This window comes from Lactuca saligna, chromosome 8, assembly GCF_052625555.1.
Source record: "Lactuca saligna cultivar CGN05327 chromosome 8, ASM5262555v1, whole genome shotgun sequence".
In the NCBI taxonomy this organism is placed as follows: Eukaryota; Viridiplantae; Streptophyta; class Magnoliopsida; order Asterales; family Asteraceae; genus Lactuca; species Lactuca saligna.
The window spans coordinates 51,743,814-51,768,074 of record NC_136424.1 but is presented as its reverse complement, the minus strand read 5'-3'; the positions used below and the strand labels follow the sequence as shown (position 1 = coordinate 51,768,074).

The following is a 24,261-nucleotide window of genomic DNA, read 5'->3' as shown; positions in this document are numbered from 1 at the left end:
GCTAACTGTGTGTTGCCAACTTTAGTCCAGCACAGAGGGGACCTGCACTTACGGCCATAGAGGGCTTCAAATGGAGCAGCCTTTATGCTCGTATGATAACTATTGTTGTATGAAAATTCGACAAGGGGTAAGTGGATATCCCATGCCTTTCCAAAGTCAATCACACAGTCTCTCAGTATATCTTCCAAAGTTTGTATCGTTCTCTCACTTTTCCTGTCTGTTTGTGGATGGTAGGCTGTACTCATGTCTAGACAAGTCCCCAGGGAACTTTGTAGTGACTGCCAGAACCTTGATGTAAATCTACTATCTCTATCGGAGATAATGGACATCGGAACACCATGCAATCGCACTATTTTCCTTATGTAAGTTCTTGTAAGCCTTTCCATCTTGTTAGTCTCCTTGATTAGTAGAAAATGTGTGGATTTGGTCAATTTGTCGACGATGACCCATATGGTATCAAGTCCACCCGTTGCCTTGGGCAACTTGGTTATGAAATCCATAGTAATCCGTTCCCATTTCTATTCTGGTATCTCCGGTTGTTGTAGTAATCCTGAAGGTTTTTGATACTCGACCTTAACCTTAGCGCAAGTAAGACATTTACTTACGAAGGTAGCAATTTCTGCTTTCATGTTAGGCCACCAGTACAGTTTCTTAAGATCCAGATACATTTTATCTGAACCGGGGTGAACGGAATACCTCATGTTGTGTGCTTCGGTTATGACCACGTCTCTGAAGCCACCATGTCTCGGTGTCCAGATACGGTCCATGAGATAATAGGATCTGCCACCCTTGATTTCTAGATTCTTTTCCATTCCTCTCAGGGATTCACCCGTCACATGTTCAGGTTGCAAAGCTTCCAGTTGAGCCTCCTTAATTTGTGTGGATAAGTGGGAATGGATAGTCATATTCAGAGATTTGACTCTCCGACCAGTGTATTCTTTTCAACTGAGGGCGTTAGCTACTACATTGGCCTTGCCATAATGATAACAAATTTCGCATTCGTAATCATCGAGTAACTCGACCCATCGTCGTTGTCTCATGTTGAGCTCCTTTTGATCGAAAATGTGTTGAAGGCTCTTGTGGTCGGTGTAAATAGTACTCTTCGTTCCGTACAGGTAGTGTCTCCAGATCTTTAGAGCAAATATCGCTCTTCCTAACTCAAGATCGTGTGTTGTATAGTTTACTTCTTGTATCTTAAGCTGACGGGAGGCATAGGCAATAACCTTCCCTCTTTGCATAAGAACACAACCAAGTCTTTGATTTGATGCATCACAATATACTACGAAGTCTTATATCCCTTCGGGGAGGGATAGTATCGGTGCAGTGCACAAGGCCTGTTTCAGTGTTTGGAACGCCTTCTCTTGTTTTGCTTCCCAGTCAAAGGCCACGCTTTTCTGGGTTAATGTAGTAAGAGGTTTCACAATGCTAGAGAAGTTCTTCATGAATTTGCGATAGTAGCCAGCTAGACCTAGAAATTGACGAATCTCTGTAGGTGTCTTCGGTGCTGACCAGTTCTCAATGGCCTTAATTTTGGAGGGGTCCACATGTATCCCTTTTTCGCTAACAACGTGGCCCAAAAATTCGACTCTTCAAATCCAAAATTCGCATTTAGAGAACTTCGCATAAAGCTTCTCCGATCGTAGTGTTTCTAAGACTCTTCGTAGGTGCTGACTATGTTCTTCCTTACTTCGGGAGTAGATAAGTATATCATCGATGAAGACGATGATGAATTGATCCAAGTAAGGACGACACACTCTAGTCATTAGGTCCATGAATACCGCTGGTGCGTTGGTTAATCCGAACGACAACACTACAAAATCGTAGTGCCCATAACGGGTTCGGAAGGCTGTCTTGGAAATATCTTCCTCTAGCACTCGTAATTGGTGATATCCGGATCGTAGATCTATCTTCGAGAAGTAGTTCGCTCCTTGAAGTTGATCAAATATGTCATCAATACGGGGCAGAGGGTAACAATTTTTGACAGTAAGTTTGTTCAGCTCTCTGTAGTCGATGCACATACGGAACGATCTGTCTTTCTTCTTTACAAACAAGACCAGTGCTCCCCAAGGTGAGAAGCTTGGTCTAATGAATCCTTTTTGGTCGAGTTCGTTAAGCTGACTGGAAAGTTCTTGCATCTCTGTTGGTGCCAGACAATAAGGCGATTTTGCTACTGGGGTAGCCCCCGGAACTAAGTCGATTCTGAACTCGACTTGGCTTTGTGGTGGTAATCCTGGTAGTTCTTCTGGAAAGATATCGGGGAAATCGCGTACTTCTGGAATGCTCATAATATCCTTTACTTCCTGACTCATATCAACGATGTGTTCAAGGAATGCATGATAATCCTTCCGCAAACACTTTCGAGCTTGGATGCACGAAATGATGCGAAGGTTTGTACTTGATTTGTCGCTGTAAATCACTAATGTTTCATCGTTAGGGAGATTAAGACGAACTGCTTTTTCAAAGCACATGATGTCGGCGTGAAGAATACTTAACCAATCCATGCCAACTATGACGTCGAAACTTTTAATTTGGACTGGCATGAGGTTGATTGGGAAAGAGTGACCGTCTAAAGTTAATGTACAACTCATGTATGTGTAGTTAGTGTTTTCCATTTTTCCATTTGCAATTTCTACCTTGAATGATTCTTCTAACATGCTAGGTTTATGTTTAAGTAAGTGAATAAAGTTTTGGCTCACGAAGCTTCTCTCTGCTCCACTATCGAATAGTATGCATGCATATGAATTATCGAGAAGAAACGTACCAGCAACTACTATAGGATCTGCTATGGCTTCTTCGTGACCAATAGCCAAAACTCGTCCCACTCCGCCGATATTCGCTGCCTTCGGACAGTTTCTTTTGTAGTGGGCCACCTCGCCACAACCCTAGCAAGCTTGGCCTACACCAGCATTGGGAACTTGAGTGATCGGCTTTACGGGGGCTTTGCAGAAACGGACAGTGTGTCCCTTTCTGTTGCAGTTGGAGCACTGCATTTCCCGACAAGGTCCATTGTGGTGGTAATTGCATTTTGTGCACTTTGGAAGGTTGCCCACATAAGGCTTTGTTGGGTAGAGATTTGTAGGAACGGTAGTAGGTGCAGTAGCAGCATTCAGTGTAACTAGTTATTGTTTCTTCGAGGATTCTTGGGAAGACCCACCCTTCCCCTTATTCCATCCTCTCTTCTTGTTATTGTTGTTGTTTTTTCCCTTTTGTGGTTCTGGTGTAGAAATTATTGAGTTCTGATGACTTCCGTGATCAATAAGCGATTGTGCCAGCTCTTTGGCACTTTCAAAAGTGTCAGCTTTTGAAGCTAACACGCTTGACTGAATTTGGGGCGATAGTCCCCAAATGTATTACTCTATTTTCTTGCTCTCAGGAGCAATCATATTTGGGCAAAGGATTGGCAGATCGCAGAATCTGTTGGTATAAGTTGCTATGTCGGTAGCAATCATTCCAAGAGTCCAGAGTTCGTGCTCGAGTTTTTGAATCTCTTCTCGTGGATAGTACTCCCTCATCAACATGATTTTTAAGATCTCCCAGCTTATTGAATTTGCCACTATCAGAGTAAGCACCTTAATGTGGCCATTCCACCAAGTTAAAGCTCTATCAGTAAGTGTGTAAGTTGCAAACTTGACTTTGTTGTGCTCGGTACAGGAGCAGATTTCAAAGACTGATTCCGTCCTTTCAATTCACTGCCTCAAAATCATCACACCACCAGTTCCATTAAACATCCGGGGTTTAGCATTCGTAAAGTCTTTATAGGTGCACTCTCGGGGTTGCCCATGATTATCGCCATGGTTGGAAGGATGTATGCCAATTCCTGAACCAGTAGTAACAGGGGTATTGATCTGTGACATGGCAGCCGTCACAACTGCGGTGACTGCTGCTTGGAAAATGACAACATCAAATTGAGGAGGTGGAGGTGGTGGTGGTATCGGTGCTTCCCTACCGTTGTTTCGTCTTGGATTTCTACGCGGAGGCATCCTTCAACTATAGATTGAAAAGACAAGGGTAAGAATTCCATAGTATAGAAAATGAATGTGTCTCATGAACTAAATCACTATAGTTCAACAACAGATGATAATATGAGTCTCAACAATTGTAGAATGAAAGTTATTCTTAAATCCGAATATATGAACCAAGTGTATGGTTTTTCCACAATATTTTAAAGATTGAACGAAATACTCAACGTAGTAATAATAGCGTGCCAATTATATTAATATAATAGATGATACAACGATCGCGAAAATTTGACCCCTAAAAGGGTCTCCGGTTACAAGGTTTAAGAAAATAAAAACTTTTAGCCGAGGTCCTAACTTATAACAAAATTTGGGGTTTTCGCAAGTACTACTTACGACGTGTGTTGCGCTTGGAGCTTGACTCTGCATCCGATTGCTTTGATTCCATAAGACGCCTATCGAAGGCGGCTTGCTATTCCCTCAACTCTGCGTGGGCTGCAATCATTTGTGCTTGGAATGCGTCAGCGTGGAGATGGGTGTCATCCTGCAATATATCCAAACGACGGATGTCGGCCGTGTGAACTTGTACTTCCACGTTGGCTTCGCGGATTCGATTTGCTTGGACCCCCGATTGATAGGACTGGTTTTCCAATTTACCTACCATGACCGGAAGTGCTCGATTGGCTGAACCTCCGTCCCTGATGTCGTAGAAGTTCCGACACATACCGTAGGGAGAGCGTATCCCTTGTTGTTGGCTCCAATGGTGGAGGTGACTTCCCCAAACGGGAGTCGGTCCCTGGAAGTTCCTCCTAACGGCTGGAGGGTCGACTATTTCTGGTTCTGAGTCCATACTAGAGTCATCCCCTTCTTCCAACTCGATAGGTTCTTCATCCTCTTCGGGATCTTCCTCTACACATCCTCCATTGCCTTGGTTCGAGTAGTATGGGTCCCCTGGTTGGTGGAATCCAGCCATTTGACTATACGAGAATAGGGTTATAAGATTTGAACAAAATTTGAAAACATGTAACAATAAACATGTCGATTAAACTATTTTGGTAAGTTTTGACTTGTTGCTCACTACGATCATTCCTCGACATACGTTGGTCCAATCTCGGATAAATATAGTTGATCAGGCTATATTCGTCCAAAATTTGATTACATATATCGAGAACTAATCGTAGTGTCCAACTCATCTTAATACTTTTTGTATAGCTCTAATCATGAAAATATATCATTGTATGCATGTATTTTGTATTTTTATGACCTAAAATAATCTATTTAAATGAAATAAGGTTTTAGGTGTGAAAACCTTTTGTTAGAGACTTTGATTCCCTAAGCGTTTATAGTTTGTATATCTTATGAGGTTTGATATACTTAGTTCACTATAAACAATGCTCTGATACCCATCTGTCACACCCCCAAACTGGAACGGCGGAAACGTTCGAGGGCGGATGACTTCATGTGGTAACGTAACAAATGAATACATAGTAAAGAAATCAATACAACCATCATATATATAATTGAAAGTTTACATTGTTAAAAGAGTACATGTTCAAAACCAATTACAATATGATGCCAAAATATGAATTTAAACTGGCGCCGCAGTGTTCCTTCTTCAAGAAGCTGTTTGGTACCTACAATTACTGAGTCCCTGGGACATACAAGTAGTTTTGAAAGAGTAGATCAGCATTTAAGCTGGTGAGTTTCATAAGTATTAAATGAAAATGTTGCATGAACTAAATTGAAATGGGTTGTTTTTTTCGTTGATTCCTAGAAAATCCCATATTTTCTACTGGTATAAATATAGCCTTAAATCAAGTCCAATGTTTGTTTCTAGAAAATTGATGTTTTCCTATATGTGTGTAGCGGTTTAGAAGTTCCAAAATTTGTATCACAATTAGGTTTTTCATGCCTAAAGTAGTTAATTTATGTAAGTATGAAATCTCCAATACGTATGAAAAAACTCGTAAATCAATGTGTTTTAATACTCTATGTGAGTTTTATAACCATGCTATTGACTAGAAATGCCTATACACTACGTTCTTCAGGCGTTGGAATGTTCTCACGTTTGTCACCCCAAATGGTGTACTGTAGCTAACAGTCAGGGCGCGGGGTAGTCAATCCCGTATAGATCTATACACAACCAACATGCTCCCCTTCCAAGGGATTCTGGTATATAATACAGGACTTGAAATGTGTACTCGAGCGTACGTGAAGTTTAATGTCTCACAAAACTTAGTATAAAACAGATTTACGTGTGAAAATGTTCGTTTGTTCTTGTATATGAAAGTAACTCCTTGAAATAGTATTTCTAGTATGTAAAAGTTTGTAGTGTTCTCGTAAAACTATATCAATTGTAGTTTCCTAAAAGTGTGTTTCGTTTGTATAGTAATCCCTAGTGAAATGCTCACTTGTTATGGAAAGTATAATTTTTGTAGTGCCAAAACGGACACATATACATACGGTATAAGCAAAGTGTTTGATTTACATATATACATAAATCATTTCTTATTTCAAAAGATAAGATGTTATCGTGGTATATTTTTTCATACGAAAGTTTACCTATAATAATTATAAATCACATATGATTCCATTGATAAAAAGCGTATAATGAAACTTTATATAACACACGATAATAATCGAGTGTTTTACTTGTATTCCCCCCCCCCCCTTAAAAGCATATAAAAATATTTATCAAACATTTAAAAGTGTGGATTATAGGGGTATGAACTCACTTGAAAGATCGAAGAAGGCGAGATGAAAACCGAGCAGAATTTCGACTCAAGAAAGCGGATTTTCTCGGGAATCTCGGGAGAAAACGTCCTTCGGGACTTGAGCAAGGAAACTGGGACTTCGGGATAGCACGTGCACGGAAAACGGGGCAAAAACGCAAGAAAGATGAGAAGAATTGACCTTTTTTTCGGAACCCTCGCATCCCTTTTATAGGGGTGGGAAACGCCTCGGTACGCTGGGGGTACGCGAGTACGTTGGGCGTACTTGTGCGTCATGCGTGACTGCATCCTCGACTGCCTCAGACTTGGGATGGGACGGGGCATAACCTCGCATAGGGGCAACGTGGACGATCCGAGGCCTAGGCCTCGAGTACGCTGGGCGTACGAATGTACGTTGGGCGTAACTTGGATTGGCCCGTGACTCACCCTTCGGATAATACCAAAATTAAATATAAAAATTATATTTTTAATATTTAATAAATGCAAAAATTCATATCTTCTTCATACAAACTCCATTTTCGACATTCTTTATATCCACACGTAGGTGAGACTATACTCTACAACTTTCGTTTAGATTCCGTCGGCAAATTTTGAAATTATTTTTATTATTTATTTTTAAAAGGTCACAGTAAGAAAATTTCGTTAGAAATTCATAACTTCATTATCTGACGTCTGATTTTGCCAGACTTTTTACCGTTGAAAAACGATTGTCGAGACCTTCGATTCTCATTTAGATCATTCCGGTCAAAAGTCGCTCGATCTGCGTTTCGAGTTTTTAGCTGTCTGTTGCTAAGCCGAACTTGGAAAATTCATAACTTCCTTATACGAAGTCATATTTGGGCGTTCTTTTTACGTACGATCACGGTTTAATGACATCTAACATAATAAGTAATTTAATTAGTGATTTTTGTACATTTTATTTTTGAAGTTAATTTCATTATAACAAACGTGGTTACAATACTTGACTTTTTAGGTCGTTACATAGAGTTGAAATATCGGGTTGTCACATGACTTGTTATCACACCACAGAGATATTGGTATTTTCAACTTGACTTTCAGGTCTCCCAAGATATAGCTTATCGATAACGACTCACAAATATTTGCAGCTAAGCTTCTATATTTGGCTTCACATGAGGATCAAGACAATATTTTCATCTTCTTTGTTTTCCATGAAGCAAGTGAATATCATAAGAAAGTGCAATATCCGGTCTGGGATCTTCTAGTGTCAGTACATGATGCCCAATCGAAATCAATATAGGCAGTGATTGTGAGATGTGAAGAATTATTTTGGAAGAATAACCCCTTTGATGGACAACCTATAAGATATTTTAACACATATAAAGCAACTTTCCAATGAATATCATTTAGTTAATGAAGAAATTGACCAAGTTGCTGCACTACATAGTTGATATCATACACGTCTGAAGTTTAAGTGCAACAATCTTCCAACGAAACCTCTATATTTCTATGGGTCTTGTAATAACATCCATTTATCTGAACATAGTTGCATATTCTTTATAACAGGTATACTGGTGGGTTCGAACCCAGTCAAACTTGCATCATCCAAAGTGCTATTTATGTACTTTCTTTGATTAACATACAAGCCTTTTTCTATTTTTAATAGCTCCATCCCATGAAAGTAGCTAGCCCGTCCCAAATCTTTTATAGTGAAAGCCTTATACAACTAATTTTTGACTTCTTTTATTTTGCTTTCATTTGGACCAGCTATTAGAACATCATCTACATATAAAACAAGAGCAAGAAAATCAATTCCTTCTCCTTTTGTGAATAAACAATGATCTTGAGATGATTGTTTGAAGCCAAAACATAGCAATTTCTTAAAGAATTCTATGTCATTAGCTGCTAAATTTTTTAAGTCTATAAAGGGACTTATTTAATTTGCACACTTCTCCTTTCTTTTATTTTTGGTAACCTTGTGGAGGACTTAAGTACAGTCCTTCATCCAAAAAACCATGCAAAAAGGCATTGTTTATGTCATGTTGATGTAGAAACTTGTCATCAGATGTGGATAAAGACAATAATACACTTACCATGACAACTTTGGCTACATGAGAAAATCTATCCAAGTAATCAATACTATATATTTGAGTATACCCTTTGGTAACTAGCCTTGCCTTAAACCTTTCAAAAATTCCATCATGTTTTAGTTTTACTTTGTATACCCATTTTAAACAAATAGGTTTCTTTCCTGGTGGCAAGGGCATAACAATCCAAGTATTGTTTTATTCTAAAGCAGTGAGTTCTTTATTCATTGCTTCAACCCATTCATGTTTAGTAAAAGCTCCTTGATAACTTTTGTGTTCATTAATTTTGGAAACAGAACAAAAAAAACTCTTGTGAATTGTAGTAAGAATGGGTGATTCAACATATGGATATGTGGGAGGTGAATGAGGAGATGGTCTTTTTGAAATACTTGAAGAAGCTCTTAAAGGAACATTTTGTTGGTTTTCTTCATCAGATTTTTAGAACTTTGAACATGTGAAGCATGAGAACACATAGATTTAACTTGTGAGAAAGAATGCTGATTTTGTGGAAATAAAACTTCATTTGTGAAATCAAAATTGTATGGATCATAACTACCAGATGGTATGAAATCTTGAGGACATATTTGGAAGGGTATTTTTGGAATGTTATAATTATAACTTAGATTTTGCATCATGACTAGTTTAGGTGGTATTTGAAAATTTTGATTCTTCTATGGAAACAATTCCTCATATGATACTACATCCCTTGACATTATAATCTTCCTATAAGTCAAGTCAAACAATTTGTATGATTTCTATCCCTAATTATAACCAACGAAGCAGCACTTAATATCCCTTGAGTCAAACTTTATTTTATAAGGAATGGTATTGGTAGCAAAGCATAAGCATCTAAATACTTTCAAGTTTAGAAAAGATGGTTCTTTTTCAAAAAGTTTCTTGTAAAGAGTATTACATTCCAAAGTTATCGTAGGTAAGATATTAATAACATATGTTGCCATTAAGATCGCATGTCCCCAAAAATTTATTGATAATCCAGATTGTCAAAGAAAAGCTCTTGCAATTTGCAATAATTGTTGACGTTTTCTTTTGACTCTACCATTTTGTTGTGGCGAGTATGGAACAGTCTTCTGATGTATAATACCTATTGAAGAAAAAAGCCTTTAACAATTAGAATTCATAAATTTTGTCCCATTGTCTATTCTTATTGTTCTAACCTTAGTTTCAAATTTTTTAGGAACATAGGAAAAACGGTTAGAGAAATTTTGGAATACTTGAGTTTTATCGTTAAGAAGATATGTCCAAATTTCCCTTGAGTTGTCATCAACAATAGTGAGAAATCAAATGCTCCTGTGATTGCCTTTATCTTATATAGATCCCACAAATCCACATAGATTAATTTGAAATTTTCATTAGAATAAGATTCATTATTTTGAAAAGGAAATCTTTGTTGCTTAGCTTCATGACATGGAATACATGGAAACAATTCATCAAGTAATTTTGAAGGAATAAAATTCAAATGTTCCAACATAAATGTAGATGAATGTCCCAATCTTTGATGCCAAATTGAAAAAGAGTCCTTATTCAAATGTCTTATAGAATTACAAGATTGTATGTCTACAACTTTAGGAATCATTGGAATCTTATCATTACAAGACAAATGAAGGAACAAACTATCATTATCTAGACCATACAGATTTCCCAAAATCTTTCCTTGAGCCACAATCTTTTCAGTTGCCAGGTCTTGCAAAAGGCAATGTATGGGATAAAAATGAAATGCAATTTTTTTGTTATAGCCAAAATTTTGACAAATAACAGATTGCACTTAAAATCCGGCATATGAAGAACATTTTGAAAAATCACCTTATGACTTAATTCTATCATACTTGTGACTAACATATTTAATAGAACCATCTAGAAAATAGATTGGTTCTTACCTATGAACTTTATTAAGATTCTTCATATGAGATATGTTGGAACACATATGAGCTGTAGCCCCGATACCTAACATCCAAATAGATTCACCAAAATTACCATTATTTAAAGAATATATTGGTGATAATTCAATACTTAAAAAATCCCTAAAGTGTGAGAAATTGACAGAGTGTAGATGAGCCTTTTGAATAGGCTTCATGAACTGGCTAAATCATTGGAAAAGGGCATTCATGGAATCATTGTTGTTATTAACAGACGAAGAGGACTTGTAACATGCCAAAAATTCAGATAAAAAATTTCATTTTATATTCATTCCAATCATACGATAATCATATCAAACAGCTAAAAGTATACTATAGAAAAAATAATATCAGAGTACAAAATCCCAAAATCACGTGATGCGAAAATCATAGGTGGATACACTACGATCAGACTGGGGCATTCCCTTTCGAGTTGGAAGTACCTGAAACATAAACTGAAAACCGTAAGCACAAAGCTTAGTGAGTTCCCCAAAAATACTCCATATCATATAAATATATATATATATATATATATATATATATATATATATATATATATATATAAATATATATATATATATATATATATATATATAATAGTAAAAAACATATTGGGTCTATTTAACCCCCTTCGGTATCCTTCAATCGGTATTGAGTCTATTTCACTCCTTTAGTATCTTTCAACCGGTACTATGTCTATTTCACCCCATGTGGTATCTTTCAACTGGTAGTGGGTCTATTTCAAACCCTTCGGTATCTTTCAACCGGTATCGAGTCTATTTCACCCCTACCACTAACACATATGATCATAACAATAAGAGTCATAGAGATGTCAAGCCGATACAGGCATAACAGGTAAATGTCACAAAGACAATCATCATACCACAAACATAATCTACTGGGTTGACATTGGTTCCTTCGACCCATATATGCAGTGAAGGAAACTAGACTAAAGATATGAAATCACACTCAAGCTGCTAATTCGCAGAATCCTTTTACTCAGTCACAAGTATAAAATCCTAATTAGAAATTTGGTCAATAATCCATCCTAATAGTCCAAACTCTGAAAAAGGTTGCTTAACCCTTGCCTTATTGGGCCTACCTCACGAAGGCCCAAATCTATAGCATTCCAAGTCCAACAAATGGACCCTAAGGCCTCAAAAGCTCCATGATGTCCTAAGGGAAAAAATGATTTCATACCACAAAAGGCGTAAGGCCCAACTAATCCGGAGCCCAAAATTCCGAAGACCAACAGATAGATGTACATGCAATGCACCTGGCTCGTATGCCCGATGGACGTTGTTGATCTAGAATCGGGGTGCTAGCCCAGTACGTACGACGTACTTGTAAGTACGCCTAACTTACTGGTCGGATAACCCAACTCACTCCAAATGTCTTAACCGATTAAGTATGTAACGACCAAACTCATATCTAAGCTCAAGAAATTGTATTAAACCATAAGTTTTCAAACTGTATGGTTTTGCTTGTCTTAATGGGACTCAAACAATGGATTTAGCCTTTTATCTGCCTAAAGTGATCACCAACTCATGCATGGTTGAGTTCTAACCATCAACATCTATTTTTTATGACTTCATCCACTCTTAAGATCCCAAAAGGACAACTTAAATGGTCTGGAGTATTCTATACTCCATGAGACCAAAAGCTTTAAATTTACCCAACAAAAGAGATCTAAGCAAGGAAAATCAAGGTACGAACTTTTTACCTCCAAAAACATGCAACGAAAAATATATCCCTGGATCTTGAAGCTCCAACTCCAACAACGCTCCACCACCAAGCTCCTACTTCTTCAAGATCACAATGAAAATACCCAAAAACTCTCAATAAGCTCAAGAAGACTCTCAAGATGTATATGGTTTCAAGATTAGCTCAAAAAGGCAATGGAGGCTGATAAGGTGAAGGAATTAGGGTGCTTAATGAGCTTAAATAGGGTGCAAACCCTAAAAATTAGGGTTTTCCCCTAGCTTGCGTACGCCTTGCGTACATATGGATAAGCCCACATATGTATGGGACATCTCCACTTCGTGTATTCATAGGAGTACGTCGTGTGTTCCTTGTGTATGCCAATCTGGATAACCATTCAACTTTAAATACGCTTCTTTAGTATGTCCATTCACTTTGCAATGATTGCAATATCTATCACCATTCTTTCCTTTGTAATCAGATTTAGGTTTATATGAAAAATATATCTTCTCATTAGTAGTTTTAGCAAGCATAGTAGAAACTTCATTTGGATTAGAAAAGTTAACTTGTACTTCCTTTTGTTTTTCGGCACTTAATGTCATTGAGTATTCCTTATAAACAGAAGATAAAAGATCTAGTACAAGACTCTAACTCCTTATGTTTTCATAGTTATCGTTAAGTCCCATAAGAAATTGCATCAATTGAGTTGAATAAGTAATATTTTAAATCGCTTTTGCAGATCCACATGTAGATGAAGTTATAACGATTAAACAATTCAATTGATCCCACAACTACCTTAATTTTGTGTAATACTTTGAGAGAGAAGAGTCACCTTGATTTATTGAACCAATTTGTCTTTGTAATTGATAGATCATAGGACCATTACTTCACCAAAGTGTTCTAGAAGATCCAACCACAATTCTTGAGTAGTCGTAAAAAAACAAAAGAACTGACATTTTCTTTAGAAATTAGATTAAGTATCCAAGAACGAACCATGCAATCATTAGTGATCCAACCAACAAGCTCATTTACTTCGATTTCAGGTTTCTTCGTAGTTCCATCCATAAAACCAATTTCTTTATTATCTACTAAAGCAATTTGGATCGAAAACTTCCATTGCATGAAGTTTTCATTTCCAATAAGATGAGTTGAAACAAGAAACATACTCGAATCATTGTTCTTAAAAATTAATGATTAAATTAACGGAAGAAGAATTAGAATTAGAGAAATTAGGGTCAACAACACTATCTGAATTCATAATTTTGGAAGAGAAAATCAGATCAAATTGAATAGAATCATGAAACCTCTTGTACCATTTCAACAATGGTGACAAAACTATTTTAGAGAGAGAATTTAATTTGGTAAGAATGAATTTGGTGAGAATGAATTCAGTATTCTCATTAAACCACAATATATAGTACATAAAAGTGATATAGACAAGATATCTAACATAATTAACAATCCTAACATATTTACAAATAAATACCTTATACTATTATATATTGCAAAATGAGTCCCTTAAATCCTTGATTACATAATTTTACAGATGTTACATTGGCTTTCAATTGATTTAGAATTTAGTCACCATTGAACTCTTCACATGGTTAAAGGATAGTTATATAATTCTTAAATAAATGTTTAGAATATATTTCATTGAAATTAGTAAAGTTCAAATCATTGTGAGAAAAAATTAAAAAGAATTGTATAGAATAAAAAATGATAATGTATCGATCCATTAAAATGTATATAAATTTTAGTGAATTGCAGATGTCCTACAAATACATCTGATGACAATTATGAAACTATCATAAAACCACCTCTAATGATAATTACAAAAAGATTTTGTGGGCATGTCAGACCTAGATCAACTGTGTGGCAGATCTAATAATTAATTTTTGGTTGTGTTGTATTCTCTAGTTGTGGCCTGTGTGGCAGATCTAATAATTAATTTTTGGTTGTGTTGTATTCTCTAGTTGTGGCCATTGGGAATATCGGGGTATACAATGGTGTTATTATTATTTTTATTTTTAATTGTTGCCAATATTTCACTCCAAAATTATTTTTCTAATAGTAAAATTTTCAATGTCCAGTGCTTACAATCACATTTCAAAATCATTTTTTTTATAGTATACATAATGTAATTAAAATTATAAATTAATATGATTAATTATCATTTTATATGTTCCTAACAATTGCATATTATTAAACCTGTGCCCAAATAGCATAACGTAATTTAATAGAAATTTTTAGAAAAAAGTATTTAGTTATACATGCATGATTAGTATTTTTTTTTTACATGACTATTGGCAATAACTCTTGGCAATATTTCAAGTCTTTAACTGACAAATACGAAAAGAAATTGCTTTGGCAATTAAATACACATACAAAGTACATCTACCACTTAAATAATCATTTAAAAGGGTAATAGATTTTCTATTTTATTCATATTTAGTAACTAAATTTTTTTTCTTATCTATTTGTCAATGAATTATTGAAATTGTTTAGATTTTACCCTTAACCGATCATAAGGATAAAATATGAACAATTTCAATAGTTCAGTAGCAATAGATAATGAAAAAAAAGTTAGTGACAAAATATGAATAAAATTGAAAGTTCGTTTCCCTCTAAAAAAAATTTAATTACTAAATATGAACAATCTTCATTTTGTATTTTGTTTTATCAAATTATTTATTTCTATTAAATTCTAGCAACATTTATTGATGAAAAAATCTATGAAATAAAAAAACAAAACCCTGAAAAATATATTAAAAAAAAAAAATCGAAACTGAAACAAAAAAACAATGGTTTGGTATTTTCAAAATAAAAAATCAAAATTTACAATCTGATTTTAGTTTAACAAAAAAATGAAATCCATAGCTATTAAGAAATTATATTTCATGATCAGAAATTACGTTGTATTCTGAAGAAAAAAAAAACCTTATTTTTTAAATAGTTATTTAAATATGAATTGTTTTTCTAAAACCTTTTCAAATTATGAGTGGATTTTTTAAAAGAAAAAAAATAGTATCGTTTTAATTGTTGAATATACAAGTATTTTTTTTCTTCAAAACACGTTAACGGTTTTACTTACCTGTATATATCTAGTTAAATAATCATAAATTTCAATAATTATTCAAACTTTTTAAGAAAATATAATCTCAAATATAAATCAATTGTCTGGATAAATTAAAAATATGTAAATTCTAAATAATTTGACTTTTATTTTTGATATCATTTTTTTGGTAAATATATTAATATGATATATGTATGTCAATACATAGAATATATAACAACATATATAATGTATCAATGTATGTACGTATTCTTTTATAAACACCATATATGGTTTATATAATTTTATAATACGAAATTCATACATATAATATTAGGATAATTTTTATGCATATAATATTGCATAATTTTGTAACATAAAACTTATAGATATAATATTGGTTTCCTTTTTCGTTTTTTTATATTATTTTTTGTTGTTTTGTTTTTTTATTTCAAGATTTCTTTTTCAACAAATATTGTTATACTTTAATAAAAATATATAATTTGCTAAACCATAATATAAAAGGAAAGTTTGTTTATATTTAATCATTGATCTTTTTTGGGAGAGAAACAAACTTTTAATTTTATTCACATCTAGTCATTAATTTTTTTTTCGTTATCTATTTGTTACTGAATTATTAAAACTATTCACATATTTACCCTTATGACTGATAACAACCGGTCATAAAACTAAAATGTATAAAGTTTTAATATCTCAATGAAAAATAGATATTGAAAAAAGTATAATAATTAAATGTGAAACAAAATAAAAAATCCATTTTCTTTTTTTTAGAGACATTAGCCCACCCACTTAAGTGTACAACAAAGTCCCAAAAGAATATAACGGGCAAAACAGTGGGAAATGTGAATTCTTTTCAAAGTTAAACTTACCTTATTTTACCATACCTTGAGAAATAAGGAAAGAAAGCAGACAAAGAGTTAAAAGAATGAGTTTAACTCTTCAGCAAAAGACTGAGGCAATCACCTATAAGCAAAACAAGCTGCGAATGTGTAGAGTCCGCGAAGCGCGAAGTTGGTGGAGGAGGCAAACCGAAGAGAGGAGAAAGATTTACAGCAGAAGTCGGTTCTTAAAAGGGCAAAACTTCTGGGTATTTTATTTTTGATTTCATAGTTCTTTTAGATTTCTTTACACTATTAATTAATTTTGATTGTAATCTTGTCATATTCTATTTAACGTAGCAAATACCAAGTGGCTTTTCCTTCTTTTTTTATTTTTCCGATTTTAGTTTAGATTTGTTTATTAAACACAGGAAAAAAAATATTTTTAATCGTAGAAAGAACATTTTAAAACTCCTTTGTGTTGGGTATGCAACGTACTTTTCGTTGAAGGGTTTGCAATATCAATACCTGTACATAATAGAAGATTTTGTTTTATTAAATATCAACACTTATAGGACAACATCAAGGTTATGCAGTTGCATACTCCTGCACAGAGATCCTGTCCGAGCAATAAATTTATGGAGATAGTGAAGGCCAATAACATGCACACATGCATGCTTTAATGCTCAACATCTATAGCTAACGTATTCTTCACCATATAACGATATCACAAACCTTACTCTTCTTTATCTACGCAGATCTTTCACACTGCTACATGTAATTAAAAACACAAACAACATAATAATTCATAGTCACTTCGGAAACTGTATTTCGCATTTACTTTTAAATCGCATGGATTTCATCGTTTCAACTTCCATTGTCAGGTTGACTGGAGTTAATTTCGTAATCCTCGTTTCAGTTATAGTTCCTTTCGGAACTGATAACCGAGTTCACTTCATCATTTTCAGCCTGCGATTCGTTATCATCAGTTCTCATATTGGACGACATAGAGATATGATGACCTAACCGATGATTATTTGGATCGATACCCATATTTACAAGTTTTATGCTTAAGCGTGAGTTCCAGTAATTCTTGATTTCATCTTCTGTTCTTCCTGGTAGTCTCCCAGCTATAAGTGACCACCTAAAATAACATATGCACTTCTCGATCAGTGTTTCTTTTTTTGGATTATATTATAAAATAACCTAAATTGTTAAAGAGTAAGAATATCATGTTGAATGGGAGATCGATGCACCTGTTACCCAGTAGGGCGTGAAGCCTGATGATGAGATCATCTTCATCTTCACCAAACTCTCTTCTCTGAAGATCAGGCTTTAAGTATATCGACCATCTTTGCATACAGCTTGTGCTGGAACGAAGTAGACCTAATCAAATGGAAAACCATAGAAATTAATTAATGGTCATATAAAACAACTATTAATAAAATATGTAACAGAAAAACTAGATCATATACACACAAAAAAATATTAACAAGAAAGTAGCTACGTTTTATATTATTGATAGAAAAACCTGTAGCCTGAGGGAGGGTGTGCCAACAACCTTCACCATGGGAGGTGACATAGTCTATAAGCTTCTGATCTTCTTCCTTAGACCATGAACCCGTTTCCATTTCATGCTTATTATTACAAGGTTTCCTCATTTTATGTTATTCTTTTAACTACTTGTGTTTGTTATAAGGATCATATGAGTATAAAATCAGGAAGCCTTTCGTTGTGCAATGGTGGTGGTGTTTTGATTAATGTGTTTGAAGGTGGAGGATGTGGAGTGGTAGATATGAACAAATGGAGGCATGTAAACATGTTCGTATATATTGGTGTATATATATGGGGAAAAGAAGGTTGACTTGGACTGGTGGTTTGCTCGTGCTTCGGTTTACCAGCTGCTTGGCAAAAAGATGTTTGATTTATTTGTAATTTTATTTGATCCGCCATTTTAAGAGGTTTGTGCAAAAATGGGGGTTTTGTCCAATTAATTTACAGAATAAGGTACCATTTGGGATATATTTTGTTTATTCGTTAAGTTTAAATAATATACCTAAGTAACAAATGAACACGAATACATAGACATGTATAAAGACGTAAAAGAAAATATTTTCCGGGTGCGTTTTTTTGCTTAAAATTTTACTTTTGTTCCTATTTGTTTGTTTTTGATCATTAAAATGTTAAACGTAGACAACTAAACGTCCAATAATCCAAAAAAACTTAGAAATAAAGCCTAAATGGCATCTTCATTTAAATATTATCACAAAAAAATCAAACTTTAAATGTTCCACACTTAGCTTGTTGCATATACATTCATTATATTATCGAAATTATATTATATAACAATTATATAATATAAACCGATTGCGTGATTTTAAGCTACAAATCATAATGTTTCATCAAATGTCATGGAAGATCCACACATATAATATCATAAACGAATATAAAGAAATATTAATAAGCAGACATAAACAAACAAACAAATTCATGAATGTAAATAAACAAACAAAATCATTTTCCCCTTTTTTTAACGCCTTAATTTCTATTAAAAAGCTCTCCTAGCTAGTAAGGGGCTAGGGGTCAGCAGAAAAAGAACACATACAATTAATCCCAGGAATTATGGCTAAGGCGTCACAATATTTGTTTTTTTTAGATTTATTCGTTTAACTAAATAACCTTAAATTATTTTTCATATTTGTTAAATGAACCTACCACCGAATGATGCACGAACCATCCGGCGAATTTTTGGTTTGTTTACCACCTTAGGTACCTCCCGGTTGTTAAGTAGAAATGGGTGATGATCTCACCAACAAATAATTAAAGCGTTTGATATTTTTAGATTATAGCTCTTAAGATTCAATTTATGCATTTAAAAGCATAAGATAATATTATCCTTCCAAATCAAATTTTACGATAATTTACATAAGATCATCTTTATTTATAAATATAGACCTACACTGCAAAAATACCAACTAATGCCGACAACACCTATCCCGACGACAAATATCGCTGCCACAAATAGGGCGATGCCTACGACACACCGTCGGCACAGCTTCAACGAGAACAAAGAATATTTCCACGGTTTTCTGAAACCTATGTCAACAACATGTTGTCGTTATAATTTTCGACAAATGTATTTTCCATTTATTTTATTCTATCGTGCAGAAAAAAGAAATGAAGTAGTTTTCGGAAAGTTATCCCGACGACTTGTAGTTTGTATGCCAGGTGGCAATCCACGTGAATTTCTATCTCGAAGACTTGTCGTCGACACAACTTTTTATTTTTATTTTTTTTCATTTTAGCAAATAAACAAAACGACATCATTTCGTTCAACCTTATACCGAAGAAAAATCGTCGAAATAAGATTTCACCCTCAGATTAGGGATCATACACGCACCACCTCAGTTGCAGCGGCGCACCCCCAACTTTTCTCTCTTGATCAGGTTTGGTGACTACGTTGATTTCGGCCATTCCCTTCACGGATGATTTGGGTAACACCTCCTTCTTGTTTCCTATTCAATTTCATATTTCCTTTTTTGTTTCTTCTAATTTTAGTTATTTTGGTGACGATGATTTCCATCACCGGTGACCACCCCATCCCCTCCGTTATTGTAGGTAAAAAAGTTTCACTAATTTGGGTGTTTTATAGGTTGAACAAGGACAAAGGCTGCAACACATTGTAGTTTGGAGATAGATGCACTTTAAGGAAGGATGGGTTTGTGTCCATTTAATACGTTGTTAAATATGTTATTATTATTATTATTATTATTATTATTATTATTATTATTATTATAATAGTTTTTTGTAAGGTATATTTTTATTATAGTTTTTGTATGGTATATTATTATTATATTAGTGTTTAAATTTAGTTATTTGTTTTAATTAATGATTGTGCCATCTTTTCTTTATTTTTAGGAAAAAATCAAGCGGGGTATAGGAAGACATAAGAAGACGTTTGGAAGGGTGGACATATAAATGAGTTTCATTGTCTTACGCATGCCCTCACTGAGAGAAATAGACATATTCGTAGAGTTGGAAGAAAACCAATAACCACACTACAAGAAATGTGAGTATTAGCGGCGATATTTGTCGCCGCGGAAGAGTACCCTCGTTGCCGCAAATCGCCGCTAAAGGTATTTGCGGCAACATGATGCCGCTATTGTTGCGCCGTTGTTGCTCCGCTTGTCACCGTAAATACAACGACTAGGGTATTTCATAGTATATACATCAGGGTGATAGGAAATTAACCTCTGACATGTAGTGAGATGTGTGACTTCCGCCTCATTCTCTGTTCCTTGTTTGGTTGTGGGTTTAGGACAGAATCACCCAATCGACTATCCGTTCAATCTCAATTTCTATAACTTGTATTTACTAAGTGATCACAAGAGGGTATTAACCACAATTTCAATATATAGAACAATAAGTTTTCAACTAGTTTTGTTTGTGTAATAAAACTACTATACATTACTGGTGATAGCCAGGGTTTTCAAATAGAACAATGCTTAACCAACATAATTAAGTATGGTAGATACTTGTACTCTTCGATTTGGAACACATATATCAATGACTTCCATTTAGGGAAATATAGGATTTCCAAGATAAACATCAGTACTTTACAAACAATGGGATTATTATTCAATTAACGAATTCACTATTAATTCTATAAATCTTTAGTCTATACAGCCGAGTTACGTATAAAGAATATCCGATAGGCTGTGGAATGTGTGGTTTACACCTCATTTCCTGTTCCTTGTTTGGTTGTGGGTTTAGGACAGATCCATATAATTAACTGTCTGTTCGGTATTAGTTTATACATAACTGGTATGAACTAAGAAGTTGTAACGCCCGTAGATCCGGGCTAGTCAATTTAGAGACGATAAGCATCAAAAAATGACTTTTTCATGGAATATTATTTAGAAGGATTAATCTTAACCAAGTTGTAGTATATGTCACAAGGTTTCCATGCATATAAAGAACGCCAAAATCCGAGTTATAACGAAGAAGTTATGACCTCTCGAAGTTTCGCGACAGAACCGGCACGACCCAGCGCGACCCAGCACGATGTAAATAGTGAACTTAAGGTAGATAGATATCTATCCTTAGTGATCTAAACAAGAGTTAAAGATTTATTCGATAGTAGTCTAACGATAAAAATACAGACGAAAACAGAGTTCAGATGAAGGAGTTATGAATTTCGAACGGAGTTTTCCTGTCCCGGCCTACTATAGATAATATATAAGTAATATACTTATAATATATTAAAATTAAAGTCAAAATTAGCCAATGGAGTCTAAACGAGAGTTGTAGAGCATAATCTCACCTTCGCGGCGATATAAAGAACGTCGAAAACGGAGTTCGTATGCGAAAGTTATGAATTTCTGAAGTTCGGGGCGCGAAACCCCAAAACTGTCAGAGACCACGACGTGGCAAGCAGTGCCACGACGTGGCAAGTGTCCTAACACCTCCGGGAGGCCCCCAGATGCAACTTGGGATGACGCATGCAGTGACGACCAAGCCCACGACGTGGCAAGGGCCAAATTTGCCCTATAAATAGATTTGAAGGGCCAGCCGTTTAGGGTTGCTATTTTCTCTCTTCTCTCTCCCGTTTTACCTCGATTTGCGTGCTAGAAGTACCCCGAAGCCCCGGTAATATCCCCAAGTCCCGAAGCAAGTCCTGAGATCTCGAAGATCCCGAGATGTGCGGTTTCTGAGCCGAAGCTCTGCCCGCGAGAAGTTCAATTTTTGCGGAGATCTTCCAGATCTACCGAAGAATACTACTTCTGCAAGTCGTAGTGCTGTCCGATCATCTTCTGATCAAGTGAGTGTATACTACCTTTCATAAACACGATAATAATACAAGTATGGTTTGAGTGTATTAAGTTTATTGTTGTTTATATGTGTGAGTGTGTAGTTACTTTCTTCTAACATATAAATATGATGTATTTGCTATGAAATACGTGCTATGTGTTTATATGTTATTTGTCTATTTGAGATGAGCATGGAAATTGGAGTTTTATACAGGTGTTAAATGATTTAAACTGTGCAAGTATTTATATCTACAAAATTGTTGGGTAGAACATAGGTAGATGGAATACTTGGTGACTATGGAGTTAGCACCTATTGTATAAACCTTGGCGACTATGGAGTTAGCGCACGTTGAGTAAACCTTGGCGACTATGGAGTTACCGCACGTTGAGTAAACCTTGGCGACTATGGAGTTAGCGCTTGTTGAGTAAACCTTGGCGACTATGGAGTTAGCGCCAGATAACTATGGATTTAGTACTTGATAAATAAGCTTTGGCAGCAATGGAATTCATGCCTAATTCCTTACGAATAAATGAATGAAGGATAGTTGGTTCTTAGGGTAAAACCTTAAGGAGATAATGGGGATGGGTAATTGGGTTGATTGTTTGCTGATTACATATAATAATTATATTATTGTGGGTTGAAAACCCTATATGCTCACCAGGCTCCCAAGCCTGACCCACTCGGTTTTCTTTTCATTACAAGTAATGGCACAAGGGTAAAAGTTGGTGGACTTGACGAGAGATTTTGGATTATAGATCAGTAGTTGAATAATTATTGTAAGGTCTATTTTATATTGTTTATGTTTTTGGTCTGTATCGAACATGACATCCCAAGGTTTTATTATTTAATGAAAATACATTCTTTTCGAGAAATGTTTTGATAAATGGTTATCATATTTTATTCCGGGAACAAATTCCGTAACTCTTTTAATCAAAAGATTACTCTGATTTTATAAAGCAAAGCATAAACAAATCGGTCTTTTCTGGCCGTGAAATTGGGGATGTCGCAGTAGTTATAGAAGGTATGGGTTTAATCAAGCTTTTTATAAGAAAATATTGGATTTTCTGGACGAACAATATCAACAGATATCAAAGGACCAATACAATTAAATCTGTAAGTGTCTAGTGAATACTTCAGGGTTATATACTTGAAGATCCAACTTGCAGTACGATGTGTGACTCCGCCTCATTTCCTGTTCCTTGTTTGGTTGTGAGCTTGAGGCAGAACCACACAATCGGTTGTTTGTCCGATCTAGATTGTATATGATTTGTATACACTAAGTACTCGCAGGAGGAACTAGTAACAATCATTGTTTTTACTTAGCATTCATTACATAAGAAAATATTATGTTTTTTTTTGGAGAAACACAACACACTTTTCAAAAGAACACATAACAGTTTTTTAAAATAAAACGCTTATGAACTCACCAGCGTAATGCTGATACTCTTTAAAGACCTACATTTATTCTCAGGGCATTAGTAGAGAGGCACACCCGCCAGGTTCAACAAGATGGAGCATAGTAGCTTCGAGTCTTTACTTGTTATTTACTTTTGGAGTCAGTTGTTTATGTTTCGAAAATAATGTTAACATTATACTATTAATATAATGGTTGTTGTTGCTTCGATTACTATCATTTAATTGTTGTGATACTATAAATGACGTCATCTGCCCCTGAACGTTTCTATTGTTCCGGTTTGGATGTGTGACAATATGTGAATGTGTATTACATGATTGTATGTTTACGAAAAATTCGACAACATTTCCCTTTAGCTCCCAAGTGTATATATATATATATATATATATATATATATATATATATATATATATATATATATATATATATATATATATATATATATATTATTCAAAAAGCATGTACTACATGTTCACACGCTAAATGAGAATAATTATTCAAAAAACAGTCCTAAAATGGGGATAACCCGAAATTAAATTCTAAATCAATTCCAGATGGGAATTTTTAGGCTCTTGATGATTATGAAGAAGAAATTTAAACTAAAAATCAGTGATTCAACGTGTTTTAATAAGAAAATCATATTATGTAGTACATTATTTATACCATAATTTTAAAAGTACAATGTTATGATAGAGACTAAACAAAATTATAATGTTATAATTAACAAAAGTATCATAATTTTGTTAATTATAACATCATACTTTTGTTTATTTTCTATTTAGCATCGTACTTTAAATA

General features: G+C 34.7%; 1 protein-coding gene across 1 annotated transcript; it reads right to left on the bottom strand.

The window, feature by feature from the left end:
* Positions 1-16,865: 16,865 nt before the first annotated feature.
* LOC145011018 (transcription factor MYB3-like) lies at positions 16,866-18,033 on the bottom strand. The gene is made up of 3 exons (XM_078969628.1): positions 17,770-18,033; positions 17,495-17,624; positions 16,866-17,382 (listed from the first exon to the last, which is right to left on the bottom strand). Exons 1-3 carry the CDS (start codon positions 17,897-17,899, stop codon positions 17,154-17,156), a joined length of 489 nt encoding a protein of 162 aa, XP_078825754.1. The 5' UTR covers positions 17,900-18,033; the 3' UTR covers positions 16,866-17,153.
* Between the last annotated feature and the right edge of the window lie 6,228 nt (positions 18,034-24,261).